This window comes from Leuciscus leuciscus (assembly GCF_965113295.1).
Source record: "Leuciscus leuciscus genome assembly, chromosome: 16".
Lineage (NCBI taxonomy): Eukaryota > Metazoa > Chordata > Actinopteri > Cypriniformes > Leuciscidae > Leuciscus > Leuciscus leuciscus.
The window spans coordinates 30918329-30941636 of record NC_138740.1 but is presented as its reverse complement, the minus strand read 5'-3'; the positions used below and the strand labels follow the sequence as shown (position 1 = coordinate 30941636).

At 35.7% G+C, this 23308-nt stretch overlaps 1 protein-coding gene across 6 annotated transcripts in view; it reads right to left on the bottom strand.

Moving 5' to 3' along the window:
• Nucleotides 1-421: 421 nt before the first annotated feature.
• ptpn13 (protein tyrosine phosphatase non-receptor type 13) overlaps nt 422-23308 on the bottom strand; it is an 83676-nt gene continuing 60789 nt past the window's right edge. For 3 of the 6 annotated variants that reach the window (XM_082140578.1, XM_082140577.1, XM_082140580.1), the window contains 25 exons: nt 21421-21564; nt 20715-20808; nt 18467-18552; nt 18238-18385; nt 17888-18102; nt 17662-17760; nt 16445-16800; nt 15334-15487; nt 15039-15194; nt 11372-11543; nt 10779-10989; nt 10498-10583; nt 9360-9421; nt 8792-8947; nt 8532-8697; nt 7643-7732; nt 6942-7048; nt 6729-6784; nt 6095-6192; nt 5810-5958; nt 3836-3926; nt 3400-3737; nt 2513-2728; nt 1187-1249; nt 422-1103 (listed from right to left, as the gene is read on the bottom strand). In XM_082140578.1, coding sequence (XP_081996704.1) covers nt 1026-1103; nt 1187-1249; nt 2513-2728; nt 3400-3737; nt 3836-3926; nt 5810-5958; nt 6095-6192; nt 6729-6784; nt 6942-7048; nt 7643-7732; nt 8532-8697; nt 8792-8947; nt 9360-9421; nt 10498-10583; nt 10779-10989; nt 11372-11543; nt 15039-15194; nt 15334-15487; nt 16445-16800; nt 17662-17760; nt 17888-18102; nt 18238-18385; nt 18467-18552; nt 20715-20808; nt 21421-21564 — 3591 coding nt within the window. In that variant the 3' untranslated portion in view covers nt 422-1025. The remainder of the gene's footprint in view (nt 1104-1186; nt 1250-2512; nt 2729-3399; nt 3738-3835; nt 3927-5809; nt 5959-6094; nt 6193-6728; nt 6785-6941; nt 7049-7642; nt 7733-8531; nt 8698-8791; nt 8948-9359; nt 9422-10497; nt 10584-10778; nt 10990-11371; nt 11544-15038; nt 15195-15333; nt 15488-16444; nt 16801-17661; nt 17761-17887; nt 18103-18237; nt 18386-18466; nt 18553-20714; nt 20809-21420; nt 21565-23308) is intronic. The other 3 variants (XM_082140579.1, XM_082140582.1, XM_082140581.1) reach the window with 2 other exon arrangements.

Below are 23308 nucleotides of genomic sequence, written 5' to 3'. Positions count from 1 at the left end.
ATCCATTTTAAATTTTAATCTATCCGTTGTCAATGATCATTAGGTTTACATAAAGAAATATGCAATTTGACATTTTGCTATTGAGGCCGTTTATGTGAGTTGAGTTTCTTTAGCCTCTGTTTTATATATTTATTATTGTATATGCCTACAGTATCTAGATGAGATACAGAGGAGGAAAACATCAATGGAATGGGGAAATAGTCGAACTGATACAGACAGCTTTACTTGCTCAAAAAGCAAATGTGTAAAAACACTTTTTTAAAGCACTTTTTGCAATTCCGAAAACTGAATTTAGAGACCATGTTTATCTCAAACCTAACCTGAATGCATCCAAATATCATGAAAGAAACATCATACGTAAGACATGAAAGTCTTAAAAACAGTAGCAGAAATTGCAAAAACACATTAATTAAAGGAAATCTTAAAGGCATGATATTCTTTTATTTACAAATTGCAAATTGTCCAGTATGTAACAGCTTTAAAACATATCAACAGATTTCATATGATAAATATCACACTAAATATAACACTTTTAATTTCTTCGATTACCACTGGCACTCAGTGATTTCTAAAAGATTTACAAAGCAAATACTGTCTTGTATTCTGTCAAGGCAACATTTCCAGCATCATTTCATTTAAAATACACAAGAATCATTTTGTACCACAAAAAAATATGTATTCATTTCTTTTTTTATTTGATCCATAATCTTTAAGGAATCTATAAAAACAGTTTTACCAAAAAAAAAAGAAAAAAAAGATAAGTTATAAAATAAATGCTTTCAAAGAAGTAGCAGCCAATGGTCAAGAATGTAAGCGATAAGAATACACAAAATTCTGTAAGAATTGTATGCATCACAGACGTCCAAAACATCGTAAGAACATAATTTGTTCGGACAAGGTCGAAGCCCCTGATCGGAAATCAAAGAAACTGCTTGGAAACATCTGGATGACTGAAGCCCGCTGGTATTTTCAGCTGATCTGGCGACTCTGTGAGGAGAGAAAGAAGGCAGTGCTGGTCCACGCTTTTATCCTGAGAGTTTCTCTTCTGCCTGGAGACATCGGAGCACATACAAGATGACCTGGTAGCAGAAAATGTATTGTTCCTGGAGGGGACAACAGGAAATGTTACGTGAAAAAAGACAGCAGAAGTAAACTTTAATTAAATTCATAGTTATGAAATTCTTACCTCTGTTTGCACCATGCCTTGCCTCTGGAGCCTCATGGTACGTACCACATCTGATATGTCAAACTAAAGAGAGGAAATGTGGAGAGCATATTACATGTAACTTAATATCACTTTAATTAATCACAAAGCTAATAATGTACAGTTATATAATATAATATAATATAAGATAATATATTAATACATTGTATATAATGTTCTTAAAGGTGATCGATTTGAGCCATTTCACTAATTTTGCCATTAAACTATTTATACAATTTATGCCATTTAAAAAAGTACATTTATTATAAAGTGTTACAAGAAACAAACATACATACATAAATTCAGCCAGACAAAATTGTGATTATTGCAAATTAAATCCAAATAAAAAGACACTTTACACATTACGAATTTAAATTCAAGTCAATTGCTCAAAGAATAATGACAGACCTCTATATTTTAAAGCTACACTGTGTCATTTTTTTAGTTGATTCTTAGCAAAAAACACTTCTTTCAAAAATATATGTGCTCATTAATGTATATTTACTTCTTTCAAGTAATAAAGTATTCTCGTAAGTTTATAATCTGCCACTGAAAGTACATACGGGTGAGGGGTTCGAATGCCGGTCGCCATGTTGCCCTTCCATCTTGAAACTACATTAGCCAAAGAGGGACATACCTGTAAATTCAAGCTTCGCCTTTCGCGCTTTACACTCAGTGACACAGAGATGAATGCGAGGGGGAGATTACTCGCGACTGCCGGCAGATTTGAAAGATTGCTGATGGAGGATCACGCCTGTTCTCGAGGACATGTAGCAGAGTCGCCAAGGAAGCGAAAGAGAATTAAAACGTCAACGCGACAGGCAAATCAGCAAGACCAAAGCCAATACTGGAGTAACTTTTCCCAGATGGAAAGAGCTCATGAGGAGCAAAGATTTTAAAACGGACGCTGAAGTTGCCTGCTTTCTTCTCGACAGGTAATTCAGCCTATTTGTGTAAATTCTAAGTTTTATAGTTGCTTGTCTAACCATAGCATGGTTGTGCATAACGCCAGAACGACCTCTAGTATAACTTGCGTTACTTTTCCTCACGTCAATGGTAAAAAAGTATTGTTTAGCTCGTAACATAAATCTGTGCTGCGACAGATCACAGGTGATAGTTTTAAAGGCGCAATTGGACGAAGTCGAACTGGAAGCCATGTTAATCTTGGAATAATACGGCCACCGTAGGAGTTAAAACGCCCTCGAAATTGAAAGGAACAGAAACTAATATTCACTGGGTAGTCATATACAATTTCACCGCTAGATGGGGGAAAATATCACACAGTGTAGCTTTAAAGGTGACACTTACATCTGCATCTTTGCTGATGAGGCCGAGAACCACGTCGATGCAAATGAGCGTTCCTGATCGGCCAATCCCTGCACTGCAGTGAGTGATGATGGGGCCTGATTGGTGGATGTGTCTCATGTAGGAAATGAATGTCAGGAGCTGTTCTGGTTGAGTCGGGGTTCCATGATCAGGCCAGCCTGTGTAGTTCAGATGAGTGACTCTCTGGATCTCACTAGTCTAAAAGAGAATGATATACACATATGCAGGTTTATGCATTTAAATCACTATATCTATAAGTGTATTTATAAAGATATTAGATCTGCGCGATTTGGGGGGAAAAAAATCTAATTGCTATCTTTGATAAAAATTGATGAAATTCCAGATTTGCTGTGCTTGTTCATGTTCGAGAGCGAGAATAGTAATAATAATAATAATTATTATTATTATTAGTAGTAATAGTATTAGTAGTAGTATTAAATAAAATTATTAAAATAACTAAAAAACAAAAATAAGAAATATTACTATTGTAATGTCACTGTAAAATAAAACAATTAGTATTTAAGAAAATATAAAATAATATAAACAACAATATTATTTTTAGTGCTATCAAATCATAATATGTATGTGTGTATGTATGTATGCATGTATGCATGTATGTATGTGTATATATATATATAACATAATATAATACATATTTCTTGAGCAGGAAATCAGCATATCAGAATGATTTCTGAAGACTGGAGTAATGATGCTGAAAATTCAGCTTTGCATCACAGGAATAATTTAAACATTTATTATCAATTATAATATTTTACAATATTACTGTTTTAACTGTATTTTGGATCAAACACTAAAAACATTCAAACCATTTGAAAGGTATTGTGCGATATCTATAAGCTGTCTGTTACCTGGATGTCTTTGACCTCTATGAGCCGGATGACGAAGTTGTCCAGGTGCTGATCTTTGACCAGTGTGATCTGCAGCCGGTCGTCTACCATCTCGGGTGAGCGGGGCGTATCGGGCCAGTACCTCTGACATTTCACTTTCCCTCCTTCCACTTCCTGTGTCATCATGGCGATCACGTTGGACTTCTGCTCCCAGACCATCTGCCAGAAGTCCCCGAGCGTGGTGGGCAGCGGCCCCTGGCACGCGATGTACAGGAACTTCTCGTCTTTTACAGGCATCTTGATGAAGTTAGCATTTATGTAGCCGCCATCCTTTCCCAACACGACCCTGGTTGTGTCAACTGAATCATGACAGAGAGCAAGAGATGATTAATATGCAAAATAAGTTCAGAGAAACATGCTGAAACATTGTTATACATCAGTGTTTCTCCTAACTCACATGGAACGATGTTCTTGTAACGGTTTTTCTTCTTGTTCTCTTTGGTCTGGCCAATCAGACATTCATCCAAGGGGCGTAAATTCTGCAGGTTCTTTGAAAGAAAACAATATGCACATAAAAAAAATTATGATTTTATCATCATATTAGCATTAGATGCTATATTCATGCCAAAAAAGATATGAATAAATAATAAAATATACACTGCGATTAGGGATGCACCGATTGGGAAATTCTGGGCCGATACCGATACCGATGTTTAACATAACAACTTGGCCGATGCCGATGTTTTTTCTTTTTGTTATTTATTCCTTCTTTTGTGCCACGGAAACATACAAGTCTTTCGGCTCTTGATCACACTATCCTAGAATGAGCACAAATTCAATCAGACCAATTTATGAAACAAAAAAAACCTTTAATGTCACTTTCTGGTTGACAGTTATAACCTTATTTATAAGTTCTTTTTCAGTTGTTATGAAGAGCAATATGAGAGAGAAATTTGGTAATCATTGTCTGACCCAACAAAAAAAACATTATAATATTCATTTTATTTTTCGTGTTCGCATTTATGAGGGAAAAAACACGGGTGAATGTTCATACCAAAATATTAAATTTTAAGCGCGCACGCGCTCTTCTGCGAGAGAGAGAGAGAGAGAGAGAGAGAGAGAGAGAGAGAGAGCGAGCCCCGACCGCGCGCGCGCTCTCACTCACTATTCAGAGCGGTCAAGCTTCCCCGTACTTTTTGACAAGAGTCCTTGACAGGGAGGCCAGAGTTTCTTTGCAGCTCAAGTCGGCGGCGGTGTGTACAGTTAACGCTCTATCTGTTGACGGCGCTGAGGGAAAAGCTCCCGCCACTGGAAGAAGCAGTCGCCGCCCATTTGTGTCCTCCTGCGCACCCATCAAAGCCGTGCAGAACGTCTTCAGCACTCGCGGATCGTGCATACTCCGCCGCTTCTTCTGCTACACACCATGGTCGTTCTTTTCTCGAGAAAAGGAGTTTTCTCATAGAAAATAAATAAATAAATGCGTCATTGTACCCAGCACTTCTGAAAATGCACTTCCGAATGCGTCTCTGTCCCCAGCATATCAAACCAAACTGACGCCCATGTGACATCGGCGAATGTCATTTTTATTTCCCGATGGCCGATGGCAGTTAACGAGGCAAATATCGGCCGTTACCGATGTTCAGCCGATGCATCGGTGCATCCCTAACTGCGATTTAAAAGTTTGGGATTGGTAAGTCTTATGCTCACCAAGGCTGCATTTATTTGATCAAAACTACAGTAAAACAGTAATATTGTGGAATTTTTTTTTCAATTTAAAATAATTGTTTTCTATTCGAATATATTTTAAAATGTAATTTATTCCTGTGATGCAAAGCTGAATTTTCAGCAGCCATTTCAAACGTCTTTACTGTCACTTTTGATCAATTGAATGAATTCATACTGAATAAGCATTACTTTTAAAAAACATGTACAATTAAACTTCTTTATGCACATAAAATTGTTCAGATACATAAAAAATAAATAAAAAAATCAAGTAGGCTTTAAAGGTGAAGTAATTTAAAGCGGTTTTAAAAATGTTTCTAATAGAAGAAAGTGTGGTAACAGGTCCAATTAGTTTACATTATTATTGCATAATAATGCATTGACTAACATTAACTAACAATAAGGAATTATTTAGTTAAAGTTAACATTAGTTAATAAAAATACAACTGTTCATTCTCAGGTCATGTTCGCTCATAGCGCATATTAACATAAAACTTGGGATTTTAAATGTATTAGTAAATGTTGAAATTATGATTAACCTTCTAAATGCTTTAGAAATATTTTTCATTTTTAGTTCACGTGGACTAATGTAGTAAACTGATTTTAACAAACGGAATTATATTGTAAAGTGTTACAGAAATTGCTTTTAATACGGCAAAAAGTACAGATGTTCTCTTTAAGTATATGGTACAGTGAAATATTTCTGCACCTCAAACTCTTGCAGAGGAACTTTCTGCTCCAGCAGGCCTCTCATCATACGGACTATAGTGTTGAGGTTAGTGGATGTGTAATGGCCGTCAGGAACCACTTTAACCAGCGGCAGAGACGTCAGCTCATCCTCAGTAACAATGGGTCCATCTGAGAAAGAGAGAGAAGATAAATAACATGTATTACAGTTACAATGAGACAAACTGATTGCATGAACAATAAGAAAATGATCCATTTCCCTGAGAAACGGTGGTTTCAACAGAAAAACAGGTTTCTGCTGACTGACCTTCAGTAAATTTAGAGTTGATGTCCTCTATTGGCAGCTCATCGCTCCCCCATGTGATCTCATCTTCATCCAGCTGGCCTGACGAGGACTGCAGGGCACTAACATTTGATCGGAGAAAATAAAATGAATTGATGTGCTGCTCATTTATTATCAATTATTATTATTGACAGTTTTTGCTGCTCAATATTTTTGTGGGAATCGTGATACATTTATTCCTGATTCTTTGATGAATATTAAGTAAAAATATATGATAAAAAAAATATATGATATAGAAATCTTTAGTAACATTATATTTGACCAATTTAATGCATACTTGCTGAATAAAAACTTTTTGTACAGTAGTGTAGATCCAAACAACATTTAATCTACACTATATTGTAACTATAAATTTCTTAAATAGTCTGGATTAGTCATGTTTACCGAATAGAAAGTGTTTGGGTGAGAAGTCTTTTTTCAAACAATATTTGATGTTGCTTAAAAATGATCACCTTTTTTTTTGTTGCAGTTTTGCACTGCATTTCTAACCATATTTTCTGTGTTTAAAATGTAAGCTGAAACAAATACACCCACTGTAGATGTGAAATTAGTGAAAGAGTCCTATGAGAGTTGTTCAAATTGTTTTCATCTTCCTCACCTGTCGTTCAGTGGGGCATCAACATTTTCTTCCTTCCACTCAACCTTCCGAGATGTCTGAAGACAGAGGAACATGAATATTAATCTGAACTATGTGCTGTTCCAAGTCAATACAATTGCCTCAAAGTCCATTGTTATTAGATCAGATCTTATGGAATATGATTGACTGCTGTAAAATTGCAGATATTCAAAGCTTAATTACAGATGGCCGTACCTCTGGGGAGTCTTCGGGCAGAGACGAGCCGTCACAGTCTGTGTCCTCTGATAGGTCACCACTTCCTTCTGTTCCCTTGCCTTTCTCTAGAGAGCCTGTGTCATAGTCTAGAACACACACATTCAAATAATGTAAATACCACACTCACATTTTCAGGTGAAATTCAGATGAGCTATCTGCTAGAATGACGTCTCATACAGGGTTCTTATAAAACTAAAGCCATAAAAATGTTTGCTATTTGAAATAAAACTTAAACATTAAATTAAATTAAATTAAATTAAATTAAATTAAATTAAATTAAATTAAATTAAATTAAATATAAAAAGCAATGTTGTTCATTTACTTTAAAATTTATATAAATATAATATATAAATATAAATTAATAAAGACTATATATGCACACAAAATTACTAAAAATTATTTCTTAAATTAAAACTTAAAATATTATTTTTGTATATTTTCCATTTTGATTTTAATTGTATTTAATTAATTGTATAATATTTGATTAATATTCAATAATATATATATAAATATATATATATAATTAGTTCAAATTGTATACTGTACTGTTATTTATTATATATATATATATATATATATATATATATATATATATATATATATAAATAAAAATTATAATAGTATTTCATAAAAAAATCTTTAATACTAAAATAACACTGGTCAAGTGATCTTTATTGTACCTATCGGAGGGAGGGGAGGTGAACTGATGCTCTTGCTTTGCTCTGATGGCGTCTGGAGTTTTGTTTTCACGCCACTGTCTTCACTCACATCTGAAACATCACACAACAATAACAGATTTTTATTAGCCCTTTTTGCAAAACTAAATTATTACGCTTAGGCCTGGTTTCACAGACAGGACTTAGATTAAGCCAGGATTAGTCTTTAGTTCAATTAGGGCATAAGTAGCTTTTATTCACATGCGTTAGAAGAAAACATTACTGGTGTTCATATTGAGACAAAACAATGGCACTGACAAAGATATGACAATGCAAGTTGCTTTCATTTAAAACAGCTCAAACATGCATTTTAGTCTGGGACCAGACTTAAAGGGATACTCAACCGAAAAAATGAAAATTCTGTCATCATACTCTCACCCTCATGTTGTTTCAAACCTGTATGAATTTCTTTCTTTTGCTGAACAGAAAGGAAGATATCTAGAAGAATGTCAGTAACCAGACAGTTTTAGATACCATTGACTTCCATAGTATATTTTTTTCCTACTATGGAAGTCAATGGTATCTAAAACTGTCTGGTTACTCACATTCTTCTAGATATCTTCCTTTCTGTTCAGCAAAAGAAAGAAATTCATACAGGTTTGAAACAACATGAGGGTGAGTATATGATGACAGAATTTTCATTTTTCGGTGGAGTATCCCTTTAAGCCTTGTCTGTGAAACAGGCGGTAAATAATAATTATATGGAGGGAAATATATGTAATTTTTTTAATTACTATGTAAATAAAAAAATTAATTATTGGACAAAAAATAGATAAACATAACCTGACAGTTCCGGGCATTCATTCATTCTACTTTATTAATAACCATGAGGTTGTTAGCGTGCAGACCGTACCGTTATTGCCATTTACACCGTTGGATTTCAGAGGCAGAAAGCCCAGGTACGTGTTGGGCATTTGGTCAGGTGGACGGGAGACGATGAGGTGCACCAAGCCTTTAGATTTACGGATGGTGGTGACGGCTTTAGAGTGAGACACGCCGATCATCAGATCGTCATTGACCTGTAAACAAACAGCAAAATTGGCTTTCGGAAGTTCAATTTAAAAATGCAACTTAAAAAAATGGGTGTGATGTGTAAAAACATCGCTTATGCACCTTGAGCAAACGATCGCCAACTTGCAACGTGCCCGTAGTGTCTGCGGTGCCTCCAGGGGTGACGTACTTCACGAAAATACCCCTTTCTCCACCAATCACAGAAAAGCCCAGGCCCCCTGCTGGTGGCTTCTCTAACTGCAGCTTCACAATCTGCTCCTGTAAACATTTCAGACAAGAAAATAATGAAATAAAGAAGGCAGAATGAATGAGACGAGGAAAAACTGGAGAAAAGGTACAAAAGAAAGAAAGCCATAATGACAATGAAGCACAATTACAGTGAATTCAGTGAAGGAAGAAGCCTCAATGTTGGCCATTCACGGAACACGTTTCCTGAAAATCGAGTCAAATTCCTCTCACCGGCTCCTCTTGTAACAAACAGACCGCAGAAATCTGACCTGCCTCAGTTAAATTTCAGGCTGTTTGTGTCCCGTCTCACATGCCACAAACAGCACCCACAGTATAATAGTTTCTGTTTCTGAAGTCGGTTTATTTAGTGATAAAATATTTAGCCAGAGCAGCACCGATCAATATTAGGTAATAGTTTACCAGAAGTTCTACAGGTTCTTACCTCAGCAGGACAGATCCCGGATAGGGCCTCTAATTCGTTACGATCGTTGCTATGGAGATAACCTATGATACAAAGAGAAAGAGCAAGAGAGAAATGAGGTCACTGTGTAAATTACTCAGCTTACAACCAGAAAAGTAACAACAACTACTAACAAGAGCATCAGAATGCCACAAGTCAAAAGTAAACTAAACTGTTGATACCATCATTTAGCAATAAGCCGCACAAGATCATGTGATTTCACCAAGTTTTTACCATAGTTAAGGAGTAATGTTAGCTAAAAGCAATATTATAAGAGACTCGTGTAATATAATATAATATACAACAACTAGAATAGCATTTCCTGAAGTTTTATGCTTTTAGGCTTCTGCTTCTTGCTCTGTAAATGACCAATCAGATTTCAGTATGCAAATAATATGATGACATCTTCAGTGTGTGTTACATTACTGCAACATTATCAGTCAATGTAAACTTTACAAACTTACCATATCTTTACAAATGTATAATTAATGTAATCTTTAACCGCTTGAAATGTATTGCCATATTTTAATAGATTTGATACAAATTTTCACAACCCATTTTTGAATTTGGACATCACTACTAAATTACCATTCAAATGTTTGGGGTATGCACCATACAACTTAATAAAAAAAAATCACTTACATTTTTGTGTAGTAAGGATGAATTAAATTGATCAAAAAGTGACAGCAAACAGATTTATAATATTTTATATTTCAAATAAAATTCTGTTCTTTTCAACTTTCTATTTCTCAAAGTATCCTGGAAAACAATGCTTTCCACAAAAATATGAAGCAGCACAACTGTTTTCAACATTTGTTTTTGAGACCGAAATCATCATATTAGAATGATTTCTGAAGGATCATGTGACACTGAAGACTGGAGTAATAATGCTAATTACATAAAACAATAAAATAAAAATAAAGTTTTTAAATTATAAAAATGTTTCACAATGTTAAAATTTTTACTGTATTTCTTAATAAAAAAAAAAAAAAAAATGCAGCCTTGGGGAGCATTAAAGTCTTTAAAATCATACCGACCCCAAACTATTGAACAGTGTATGTGACAACATTTTGACCAAAAACCGTGTAGGTACAGCTGGATTATTTCCCACTACACTTACCGTTCATACTCTGGGAGACTTTAGAACTGATGTTATTGTTTAGCAATGAAATCTCCTCCTCACCCGGAAAAACAGGCTTCCCATGCCTACGGAAATATAGTTAGATAGTGGCGTCCGTCCAGAAGTTTTACAGTTTCACAAATATCACATAACAGCTGACAAACAAGTCTCATCAAAAGAATCTTCCCAACACCTGAATAATTCGATCCTTTTTGCATATTTGAATGAACGTCGTAGTGTGTTTGGTGAACATTGCGAGTGGTGTCGTGTGAATAACTCACCTGGTGGCTTTGAGACTAAGATTCCTCAGTGACAGCTGCAAGAGTCTGCAGCTCTCGCTCAAGGTTAGATCCTGCGTCGGAGCGCCGTTGATGTAATGTATGATATCCAAGTGTCTCAAACTGCCTTCTGCTGAGGCTACGGATCCTGGGATGATGTCCTTCACGTACAGTACGCCCAACCCACTGTCACTTCCTCCATCGAGAACCAGACCTGCAAGAGACGGCCACACACACACCCAGTAAACAAACACTTAAGTGATCCGGCTGCACTAAACTAACACCACCTTCTTTCTTTCACTTTTTTGTCAGCATGCTGAAATCCGACACCCTTATCTAGCTTGTTGTTGAACCCCTTGAGCTCATTTTTCCAGTGAAACGCAAGAGGGCTTTGTTTATGCTGATGGATATCTGTGTTTTTGCGTGACCCAGTAAAAGCCCCCATTGACCTCTGACAGTCAGATAACACTAATAGCGCCATATGTATCGGTCAAACGCAGCAAAATATACTTGCCCAGCTGGATTCATGGCATTTCCGGGAACACCATTGAGTTGTAAAGAGGATCAGTTACAATATACCTTGATATTTCCATTACCTAAAGGCTCGTCGTGACACTGAAACGTGATGTCGGGAAGGAGGTGGGCCTCTATTGGTGGTTTGGGAGGTTCTAGGACACGGCCTACCACCAGGTCCACGACTTTGGGGGCGGCACGAACCAGGTTGACCACCTCTGTGTGATTCATGCCGGACACCTCAGTGTTATTCACCTAAAAACAGAGGAAGAAGAATGAAGATGTGTAAAACACAAATAACAATGTGTAAAATGAATTAAAAATGAATTTTGTAGCTTGTAGTCCATGTGTGTTAGCTTTATATGCTAGTGTACTTCAAAAAGCCTACAAAAATGAATCTATAGAAGACATGTGGACCAGAAAATAGACAAAAATTATTGATTAGTTTTCAGGCAAGTATACAAATTTACATTATATATATATATACAGACCCTTTCCAAAAAATTTGAATGTCATGGAAAAGTTTATTTATTTCCATAATTACATTCAAAACGTTAAACTTCCATAGATTATAGATTCAGGGCCCACAACTTAAACGATTTCAAGTATTTAGTTGTTTATTTGTACATAATTTGGGCTTCCAGCTCATAAAACCCACGAAAACAGGATTTCAAAAAATTTGAATATTACATGAAATCACACAGTAATTACACAGTGATACCATGGTCATTGAACCAGGTTTTGGTTCTTTTGGCAGTGTGGGCAGGTGCAAATCCTGCTGGAAAATGAAGGAAGCATGAAGTGCTCTGAAAATGTCCTGGTAGACGGCTGCGTTGACTCTGGATTTAATAAAGCACAGTGGACCAAAGTCCTTATTTCTGATGAGAGCAAATTTTGCATCTCATTTGGAAACCAAGGTCCCAGAGTCTGGAGGAAGAATGGAGAGGCACACAATCCAAGATGCTTGAAGTCCAGAGTAAAGTTTCCACAGTCTGTGTTGGTTTGGGGAGCCATGTCATCGGCTGGTGTTGGTCCACTGTGCTGTCCACTCAACGCAGCCGTCTACCAGGACATTTTCAGAGCACTTCATGCTTCCTTCAGCAGACAAGCTTTATGGAGATGCTGACTTAATTTTCCAGCAGGATTTGCTCCTGCCCACACTGCCAAAATAACCAAAACCTGGTTCAATGACCATGGTATTACTGTGTAATTACTGTTTGATTTCATGTAATATTCAATTTTTTTGAAATCCTGTTTTTCGTGGGTTTTATGAGCTGGAAGCCCAAATTATGTACAAATAAACAACTAAATACTTGAAATCGTTTAAGTTGTGGGCCCTGAATGTATAATCTATGGAAGTTTAATGTTTTGAATTGAATTGTGGAAATAAATAAACTTTTCCATGATATTCTAATTTTTTTGGAAAGGGTCTGTATATACCCATAGTTCTGAACATTTGAAAAGTTTAATAGAAAATATGTCAAAACAGGAAAGAGAACTATATCATCTTGATATCTATATTATCTAGCTTTCAAAAACGAGTTAAACTAGAAATTTATCTGCAAAACTAGATAAGAGTAAAATTGCACCAATCCCTATACCAATAGATGATAATATATCGAATAATCAGATATAGCCGATAGCTGATGTCTTTGATGATAATCAAGACGATATTAGGCTAATTTTCCCATTATTGTATCAAATTGCCCCTCCATAGTTTCACATCAACATCACCGCATATAGCCAGCACTTCACCAACACGTGCATGAAATAAGGATTAGTTTACATTGAAAATGTTTTAAAAACAAACTACAGCCCACATCAAAACTTAATTGCAAGGTGATATTCACAATGAAGACATATATTCACAAATGATGTCAAGAGTGCTTGTTACAAAAGAGACATCATTTCTTAAACAGAGGCATCATCTTTTTTTTTTTCTCTTTTTTTTTGCATAGCACATTAACAAAATATTGACGTTTATGCCTAATAATAATAATAATAATAATAATAATACTACAACGGGTATGACAACACAATATTTGTTATTATTGTTATTGTTATTATTATTATAAAATAAAAATAAATAGCTAGTTATTGTTGTTATTATTATTATTATTATTATAAAATAAATATATATAGCTAATAACATTGGTCCGCACAATCAGCCAACGATGAAAAAAGCAGCTTTATTTCACACACCAACATAAAAAACGACTTGTTTAACACTAAATATTGCGCATGAACCAGGCCGTTCAGTTTACTTGTTAAAGTGCAATTAAAATACCTTATGTCAGCAGATAATGTACGAATAGGTTTGTGGTTCGCGACTCCTTCACCGGCACCATCACCTTCTTGTGCAAAGCTTGCATGATATTGGAAAAAACTGACATTGCGATATTTAGTTTTTCTGTCATATATACTGCAGTATGAAAACAAATATCACCAGATGACTTGAATAGCTCTTTTTGGAAAGAATTAATCATTCTAGAACGATTGGGGTGATTTTGTAGGGGAGTGCATCTGCATAAAAAATAATAAACAAATTACAAACATAGATAAATACAATAGAACAAAGATACAAATGAAATAAACAATGCTTTAAGTTTTTCAGCAAAGTCTAGCAGTATTCAGGTACAGAAATTGAACAATCAAATGTAAAATAACACTGCATCTTCACTGTATAAATTAAATATAATTAATCTATTACAGCTACAAAAGTGATTTTCACTTTGTATTTTGTTATTCGATTAAGAATAATGACACAGACAGCAGCAGGTTTATTATGCCGCTGTCACTTTAAGACTAAATGCACAGATCCAATTTAATGATACGCATCCGTTTTCTTTCTCAGTTGTTTGCTTTCACATAAGCCATAAGCGAATGTTTACGAGGATACTTGCCACTGCAGAGACGGGCATTTTGACATAATTATGCATTTATGCGTCCGTTCAAGTACAAATAATGTGGAAGAGAACTGAATTCGGTATTCGCGTGCTGTCTGGCCAGTTCTGTGTGCGCGCACAGAAAACCGCATGTGAGATCCGAATTGAGTTCTCTTTCGTGTCTTCTTGACCTCAAATGGTTTAGAATCGCTTGAATGTTTAAACTGACAGGACCTAAAACACGTGTAAATGATACACTTTCTCTCTATGATGGTTCAACTTTGCAATGAATCCGAGAAACACATGGGGCCTGGTCCATACGGATCAACTACGATCCCTATACTTGACATCGCAAATCCTGCGATGTGACTATCAGCAGTGTATATAAACTTGTTACCCGTTTTAAATACTTTTATATTAATAATGTCAGTTTATCAATAAGTTAACAAGCTTAAGACTTTAGTTTGTTTATGCTGTCTGACAAATTTTTACATAGATTCATCCACTTAGTCCCGAAAACGTAAAAGTGTCTGGTGAACTGTGAGAAAACAGTGTAAACTTTATATTTAACTACTAAATAAAACACGCTGTCAAATTATGTTTGAAAGTTTATTATATTGATTATTGGTGCTTCCATAGACATCAGTGTGTATTTTTACAAACTATAACTGTTTTTTTTTTGTTTGTTTTTATGAAACAAAATAAACATTAGATGGTTGAAAACATTGAGTAGTTGTGAAAAAGTCTTTCTCTTGCTCCCACCCACATGCTCACGATAATATTGTGTATGGGCATTCTCGCAGTCTAACGATAGGACGATCTGAAAATGGAAAAGATCGCCCAACACTAATCCCTATTATCATACCATTATCATGCGATCCCCTGGATGCAGACGGCCGTCTCCTTTAGCAGGGTCCTGGATAATGTCATGGATGTAGCAATTGTCATCCGGCCCTTTAGTGAGGGTGAAACCTAAACTTCCTTTATCAGACTTCACCAGAGAGACCTTCAGCTCCACCTCCTAAAATGACACAAACATTCTTGTTTTAATCATAGCAGAGAAGTCATGCTTTAAATCTACATTAGAAATCAATTTCCATTAGAAATAAAAAAAAATGTAAAAAAAATATCATTTCATAGTCACGCTAATGGTCACTCACCGGGATGAACTCCTCCTCCTGGCCGTGTTCTGGTAGACCGAGGTTAACAGGGTTTGGCAGTGGTGGAGGAAGAGGGTCAGGACTGGGGCTCAGGATCCCCCCCTCAGGAAGAGATGGAGATGATGACATACCAAGTGCAGAGCTGTCCAAATCACTGGATAAAGATGACGAACAGGAAGCAGTGGGGGATAGAGACAGGAAATGGAACATGATTAATAAAAATGAATTCTATGACAACTGGCCTGTTTTATTAAAAATTGGGGAAAAAATTATGCTACATTAAAAAAAGCATTAAAAATGCTTTGAGATTATTGAAACCAACAAACCAAAAATAAAATGTATTTGAAAAAAAAATAAAAAAAAAAAAAAAAAAAAATATAATAACATTTTTGACAGACACTGAAACTAAGAAACAAAAAACTAAAACATTAAAAAAAAGAAAAAAATTGTTTAAAAGAAAAAAGAAAAGACAACTTAAAAAAAACTGATGTAACTAGTATTTATCATCAGACTAAACATGACTAAAAGGCATCGACCTTTTCCTGTTATTTAGTTCTTCATTTCTAATTCTCTCTTCTGCTCAAAGAGAAGTCTTCAGGCAAAACAAGCCACGTCATTTATCCTGCAGATCTCTATCACACTGCATTCAGCAGTGCAAACAAGCATGTCACTGCTGCCAGCTGCCGTGTTGTGTAACACTAACAGAGTCACATGACATAGACTGAGCAAAACACACCCACAGGAGAGAATTAGTGCGTCACACCTGAACTCTGTAACCTGGGCCCAATTATATGAAACAACCAAGTCGGCTTATGTAAGAACGCTGGGGCTGTGTCCAAAAACTCCCCCTACACCCTTAAATAGAGCATTAATTGAGGGAAAAGTCATTTGTAGTGGTGTCCAAAACCACAGTGGACGTCATCGAGTTATCACTCATTCAATCCCATACTACACCGCAATAACGAGTGTACAACTGATGTACATTCATTAATTCAAATTAATTTGAATCATCTTAAATTAATTCAAATTAAGATGAATTAAATTTAAGATGAACATTTATATTACTTTGACTTATTTTGATAAGTTATACAAGATTCAACACATTTCTGACCTTCTGTTGACCTCCGGTCTAGACATGGATTGTCTGGGTGAGTAATATGCAGATCGTACGGTGTCGTCCATATTGGCCTCGTATGGGAGTCTTTCCATGGGGGTTTGATATACACTCCTGTCCCAGGCTTGACTGGCCTGCTCTAGGTTGGCGGGGCTGAAGGCTTCCTCCATCTCGTCATTGTCGGTGCTGTCGCTGTAACTGTCCCTGCGACTGGGTGACTTCATCAGCAACCTCTCCAGAGCCTCTTCCACAGGACCCACCGACTGCTGGTGCTCCGCCTGAGGTGGGGAGCTCGTCTTGGGATCAGGCTGGGGTTTGGGACGAGGTTCCTTTCGTGGAGAAGGCACAGGAGTCTGCGGAGTGTAAATTTTAGTTTTAATTTAGAAAATGTGATAGTAAAAAATAGGTAGTGAATCTGTAAAGAACTGTTAAAGTTGCTTAAAAAAAAAGACAATTATACATGCATACATGCATACATGCATACATACATACATACATACATACATACATACATACAACAGTTACTGAGATCCCAATAAGACAAAATAAAATAAATAATGTAATTAAATAAAATACTAAAAATTTGTAATAATTAAATAAAACTCAGAAAAACAAAATGAGGCACTCAAAATAAAATAAGACAAAAGATGCTAAATAAATCTCAAAACTCATTAAAATTCAAAATTAGATTAAATACTCAAAAATAAAATAATCAATATAAAAATAATAATATAAAAAATATATAAATAAGATTCAAAATAAAACAAAAGACACAAAATAAGTCTCAAAACTCAGTAAAACTCCAAATAAAATAAAAAGAAATACTCAAATGAAAATAAAATACTCAAAATATAAAACAATAATGAAACTCGATAAAACTAAATGAAATAATCTAAATAAAATAAAACTAAACCCTAACCCTAAATACTCAATAAAACTCAAAATAAGATTGTAAAATAAAATAAAAAAAAGCACAATAAAATAAAATGACTCAAAATAAGACTCAATAAAACTAAATAAATTGGTCTCTAAATTATGGTGGGACTACTTTTCTAATTGAATATATATATGGCTGTAATGTATGGATCGTTACATCATGTCCCTTCCTGAAATTCTTGAGCAAAAACCAAGATATATATAAAATTCATTTAGGTAATGGAACATGATGCTGACACATAAATTAAGATCAGTGAGACCAAAACTAAAAGTCTTACTGCAGTGGCAGGGTCCATCTCAGGTAAGATCCCTAATTCAGGTCTACACAAGTGAAGGGTCACTTCCTGTCCTGTCCCCCTCAGAGCAGAGATCACCTCCTGACAAACAGAAATAGAAAATTATTATTATTATTATTATTATTATTATTATTATTTACTTTTGTTAGTATTTTGTTTTAAATCATATTTCTAAATTCTCACAGACTAAAGTAAAGGGTTAACGTACATGTTGTGAAAGTCCTTTGAGTGGCGTCTGATTGACACGTAGAATGACGTCGCCCACTTCGATGTGGCCACTCTCGGCTGCTGGTTGCCCTGGAAACAGCTTCTTGACCCGGACCATGCTGGAACCCGAGGGCTCTCCGGGAACGTTCTCTTCACGGCTGAAACTGAAACCCAGACCGGACGTGTTCTTCAGCAACCCCACCTCAAACGTGTTATCTAGAGGGGTGAATAAGAAAGAGGACACTGATTTACTCTTCACAACCTTTGAGTAACCAGCCCACATGTTTAACCTCTACACCTCTGGCACATTTTCATAAGCTCGAAAGCAAGCGTGTCAATTCCACCTCATACCTGGAGTGATGAAGTTGTATTCTGCTTTCTTGGGTGGTGGTACCTCCTCCACTGCTGCGTTTTGAGGTTCAGAAGTGTCTTGAGGGGTCAGAGGGGCATGGACGCTGTTTTCTGGGGGCATAGCTTTCTCCATCAACAGATGCACCACCTAGACAACAAGAATATAGTTTAAAACACACGGTTAAACGTTGAGAGAAGAGAAGTCCTCTAGGGGGCGCAGCGTTCTCACCTGCCCAGTATATCTCAACATATCTACTGCCTGTTTGTGAGACGCTCCGTCAAGGCTCTTCCCGTTCACAGCCACGACACGATCCCCTGTAGGACATAGCATCAACACACACACTTACTAACAGTCTTGTAACGTTTGGGAATCTCTTGAAGAACCGTACGGTCATCTTTTACCCCCCAAAAATATTACAAATATTAAAATAATAAACATTTATTTGTATAACACTTCTCATACATGGAATGCAGCTCAAAGTGCTTCACAAGCATACAAACTAATCTTTTTTTATTATTATTTTCATTTCATTTTCACATAATATTAACATAAAATATTTGAAAACAACTTTAAAAGATTCACAAGGTAAAATAAAGAGATTGGTAATACAATTTCACACTATCTATATAAAAATACTCAAAAGCAACTATAAAAGGATCACAAAGTAAATTAAAAACATAAAACAAACTTACACAATACAAAGTAAATTAAAAACAAAAAAACAAACTTACCGGTATACAATATTGCTACGCAAAAAGATGTTTTAACCCACCTTTTAAAAATATGAATGCTAGTAGTCGCTTTCACTTTACATTTTTGGAGCATTGTGGCTAAAAGAAGTACCACCGGATAATCAAGATTGACTGTATCCTGAGCCAAAAGACCAGCACTAGAAGATCTTAAACTACGATTTGGAACATATCTTGACAGTAATATATAAAGATGCCAGATTATGCAGTGTTTTATAAACTAATAAAGGAATCTTAAAATCAGTCCTTTGGTGAACTGGCAACTAATGTAATTCCATTAAAACTGGTGTAATATGCTCTCTCCTTTTTAGTTTATACTTGATACAAAATGCACTGCTGCCAGTATACATATATCAATAAAAATAAAAATAAAAACAAGTTGTCTTCACTTGATTAATATAGGACTTAAGACTCAGGTCACATTATTACGTCATTACTTTATATTATATTATATTATATTATATTATATTATATTATATTATATTATATTTAAATAGAAAAATAAATTGTTCAGCAACAAACAAATTTATTTTGCATTGTGATCTCTGTAAAATGTAACCGTAATGAAAATCATTCTGGACACAATGTTTTTTTTGTGTTTTTTTAATAAAATCTGCATAAATTAAATTCAGTACAAAAACTAATAACATGCTTGCAACTGTCCTTTATTAATCTTTATTTTTTCCAATATACACTACTGTTCAAAAGTTTGGGGTTGGTAAAGATTTTTTTTAAAGGGGTGGTATAAAGGGGTGGTATAATGCCCTTTTCACAAGATGTAAAATAAGTCGTTGATGTCCCAGAGTGTGTATGTGAAGTTTTAGCTCAAAATACTTTGAGGGTGAGCAAAAACACACCGTTCTTGTGTCTGTCCCTTTAAATGCAAATGAGCTGCTGCTCCCAGAACAGAGGGCGGAGCTTCAACAGCTTGCACTCACATTGTGGGATGCACATGCACTGAAACTTTCAAAAACTTTTAGCCTTTTGTGTTCAAACCGGATTCAGACAATGATGGAGAGACTCAAGAAGAGGTGACAACGAATTTATGTAGCTTATGTGTAGTTATCTTCTTGTCATTGATTAGCATATTCTGTCTTAATAATCTATAAATCGTGTTCAGGGGGCAGGGTTTATGTAAATTTTAGGGTTGGTGATGTCACTAACCCTGGAGGAATGTCGTTTAGTCCCTACCAGCCGTTTGTTGTAGTCCTTAAAAAGCTATTTCTTTAAAAGCAAATATCTCCCTTTTGCTTTGAACTGCGCTGTAACTCTGTAGAATATGTCAAACATTAAACATTGCATAAGCAACATTACACACTAACAAAGTTAAAAAAGTGAAATCATAATCAACCACCCCTTTCAAGATTTTTTGTAATAAGTCTCTTCCAAGGCTGCATGTATTTGATTCAATAACAAAAAAAACAACAACAAAAAACAGAAATACTGTGAAATATTATTACAATTTAAAACAACTGAAGTTGTTTATTCTTATGATGGCAAAGCTGATTTTTCAGCACTTTTTTCAACAAGTTCTTTGATAGATAGAAAATTTAAAAGAACAGCATTTATTAGAAATAGAAATCTTTTGTAACATTATAAATGTCTTTACTATCACTTTTGATCAATTTAATGCATCCTAGCTGAATGATTGTATTAAGTGTTTTATTTTTTTATCTTTGAACGGTAGTGTATTGTTTTAATAATAAAAAATAAAACAACTTTTTTACCTTTCTTTATCCTCCCATCCAGCTCAGCAGCTCCTTTCGGAATGACTCCTTTGACGTATATCCCTCCATGCCTCAATGTTGTGTTTGATCCACCCTGAGACAGACAGACATGTTAATATAGCCACACACAAAGGCATCATGGGGAAAAAGTCTTTGGATCTAAGAGTGTATTAAGCAATCAATTGGACATGCTCATTTTATATTTATAAGATATACCCACCCTAACAATCATAAAGCAAACCACTTGATTTCTTAAGTTGATGATTAATGAATTTCATTGCAGTGTTTTGAAACAGACTTTTAAAAAAATCATTTCAATCAATAAAAGTCTACGTAACAAAAGCTGCATGCTGTAAAAAGCATCACTGTAAAAATCACACCGTAGACAAGCAAATGCAAATCCATGCAGGCATTAGTGCTTCTCCGTCAGAGAATACAACTGAAAATGTGGCATATAGTCTTGGCTGTGTGTGTTTCTACACTTTGCCGTACCTACTGTTTTTCGGTTTTACCGTTTTGTGAAGCAGCAAATTCAAATGCCTGTAAAAATCTGCATGCAAAGAACCAAATCTACTTTCCCAAAACTGAAGCCAAGCGAGGAGCTTCAAAAAGGAGCGAGGGCTAAGGGTACAAAAACAACACCACACACACACACAAGGTAAGTAAAGGGGAAACAAAGGAGAAAAAAAAAAGAGAGAGCGGAAACCTTTCCAAACAGTACCGTGACACTAATGCCCAGACTGCTGTCTATTTTGGACAGCTCAATGTCAAATAGATCTCCAGGCTGGAGGCTATTGACTTCTGGGCTACTAGCACTTAAAGTCTCCGTGACGATGTTGGGAGAAACCCCCTGTAAACAGAGAAGAGCTGGGTAAATACAAGGCCGTGCACAGCCGTATTCATGCAAGGGTCAAAGGTTAATGGAGTTGACATGCACAACTGCATTGCATTTACATTCAGAAATGCAATTGGTCAGAAAGAGAGTGAGGGACGGTCACAAGCAGTTAGAACGTTTTTATTGGCATTTCACACATTTGCGTGGCTCTGAAGTGTAGCTTTATACTAAGTATTAACCTTAAATGGTGATATTAGCTTTTATGGGAACTTCCAAGAAATGTGGAATTGAGATACCTGAATTTCAATATGTGAAACCCTGTGTACTATCCAGAAGCGACAAGTGAAGTTTTGATCTAAGCGGCCTTTATGGCGATGATCGATAGAACATTTTGTCAGTCATCTGGTTGTGCATTTTAGTCCTGCCCACACTGAAATCTCATTGGTCCAAAACCGTTACCATGTGGTTTTGAGTGGTTGTTAAAGGAGAACTTGGTCACTTTTTTCACTAAATAAAACTGTCTAGAAATCATTTGGATGGTTAAACAACCTGTTCTGGTGATATTGGTGACTTTCCCCGCTCCCCCCAGCGTTCCCAGGCGGAAAACCAACCTTGCAACTTGCAACACTACCGTCCCGGCAAGTTAGAAATTGGAAGTCTCGTGAGAAGCGAGAACTAGAACGAGAGCGAACCACAAATTGCTTTACGGCAATTCGACATAAACACACGCATGTATGATGTATTACCAGATTACCCACCTCGGTAGACATAGCTCCACACGATACAGTTGGCTTGCTCCGATCAAAACAAACGCACATGAGCAGCGGTAGCGAGGGGGAGGAGGCCGCCGCAAGTGAGTTTTTTACGACTGTGTTGTGAAATATACGCCCCCCCACAGCTGTAGGGGGAGCTCGTGGGGAAAACATGCGACAACAAAAGGGAAAATCAGCGAAGAAGTGACTAGAGTTCGCTAGAGTTACCGAGTTCTCCTTTAACACATTGATATGCATTTGCTAAATGGTAAATAACTAATCAAATGTTTGGGGTCAGCAAGAAATTTTTAAAGAAATTAATACTTTTCTTCAGAAAGGATGCTTTAAATTGATAAAACGAGACAGTGAGGACATTTGTAATGTTTCAAAAGATTTCCAATAAATATTGTTCTTTTGAACTTTCTATTTAACGAAGAATCCTGAAAAAAAAAAACTGATCAGCATATTAGAATGATTTCTGAATGATCATGTGACACTGAAGACTGAAGTAATGATGCTGAAAATTCAGCTTTGCCAAGACAAACAAATAAAAAAAAATTTTTTTTTTAAAGAATGAAATATATTAAAAAAGAATACACTTTAAATTCCACATTTATATAGTAATATTCCACAATATTACTGTTTTTACTATATTTTATCAAATATATGCAGTCTTGGTGAGCATTTAAAAAATCTTGCTGACCCCAAACTTAAGTACCTCCTTCAATGCAATGAATTTGGTAACATCTCTAACACTAGAACGACCAATAGTTTTAGGGACATTTTCCTTAGCAAGTGAGTGGCACTTGACTTCACTTGATGATGAAACATGATGATTTCATTGATTTAAACCTGTCAAACGGCCATGGTTAGAACCTGGTGTAAATGTGAAATATGTTTGAAAATCTCAAATTATGTTCTGCATTTGATTAAGTGAAAATCCGCTGGCATGTAGGGAACTCCAAGGAGGGATGCAATGAGTGAGCGAGAACTGTCCTATTATTTAA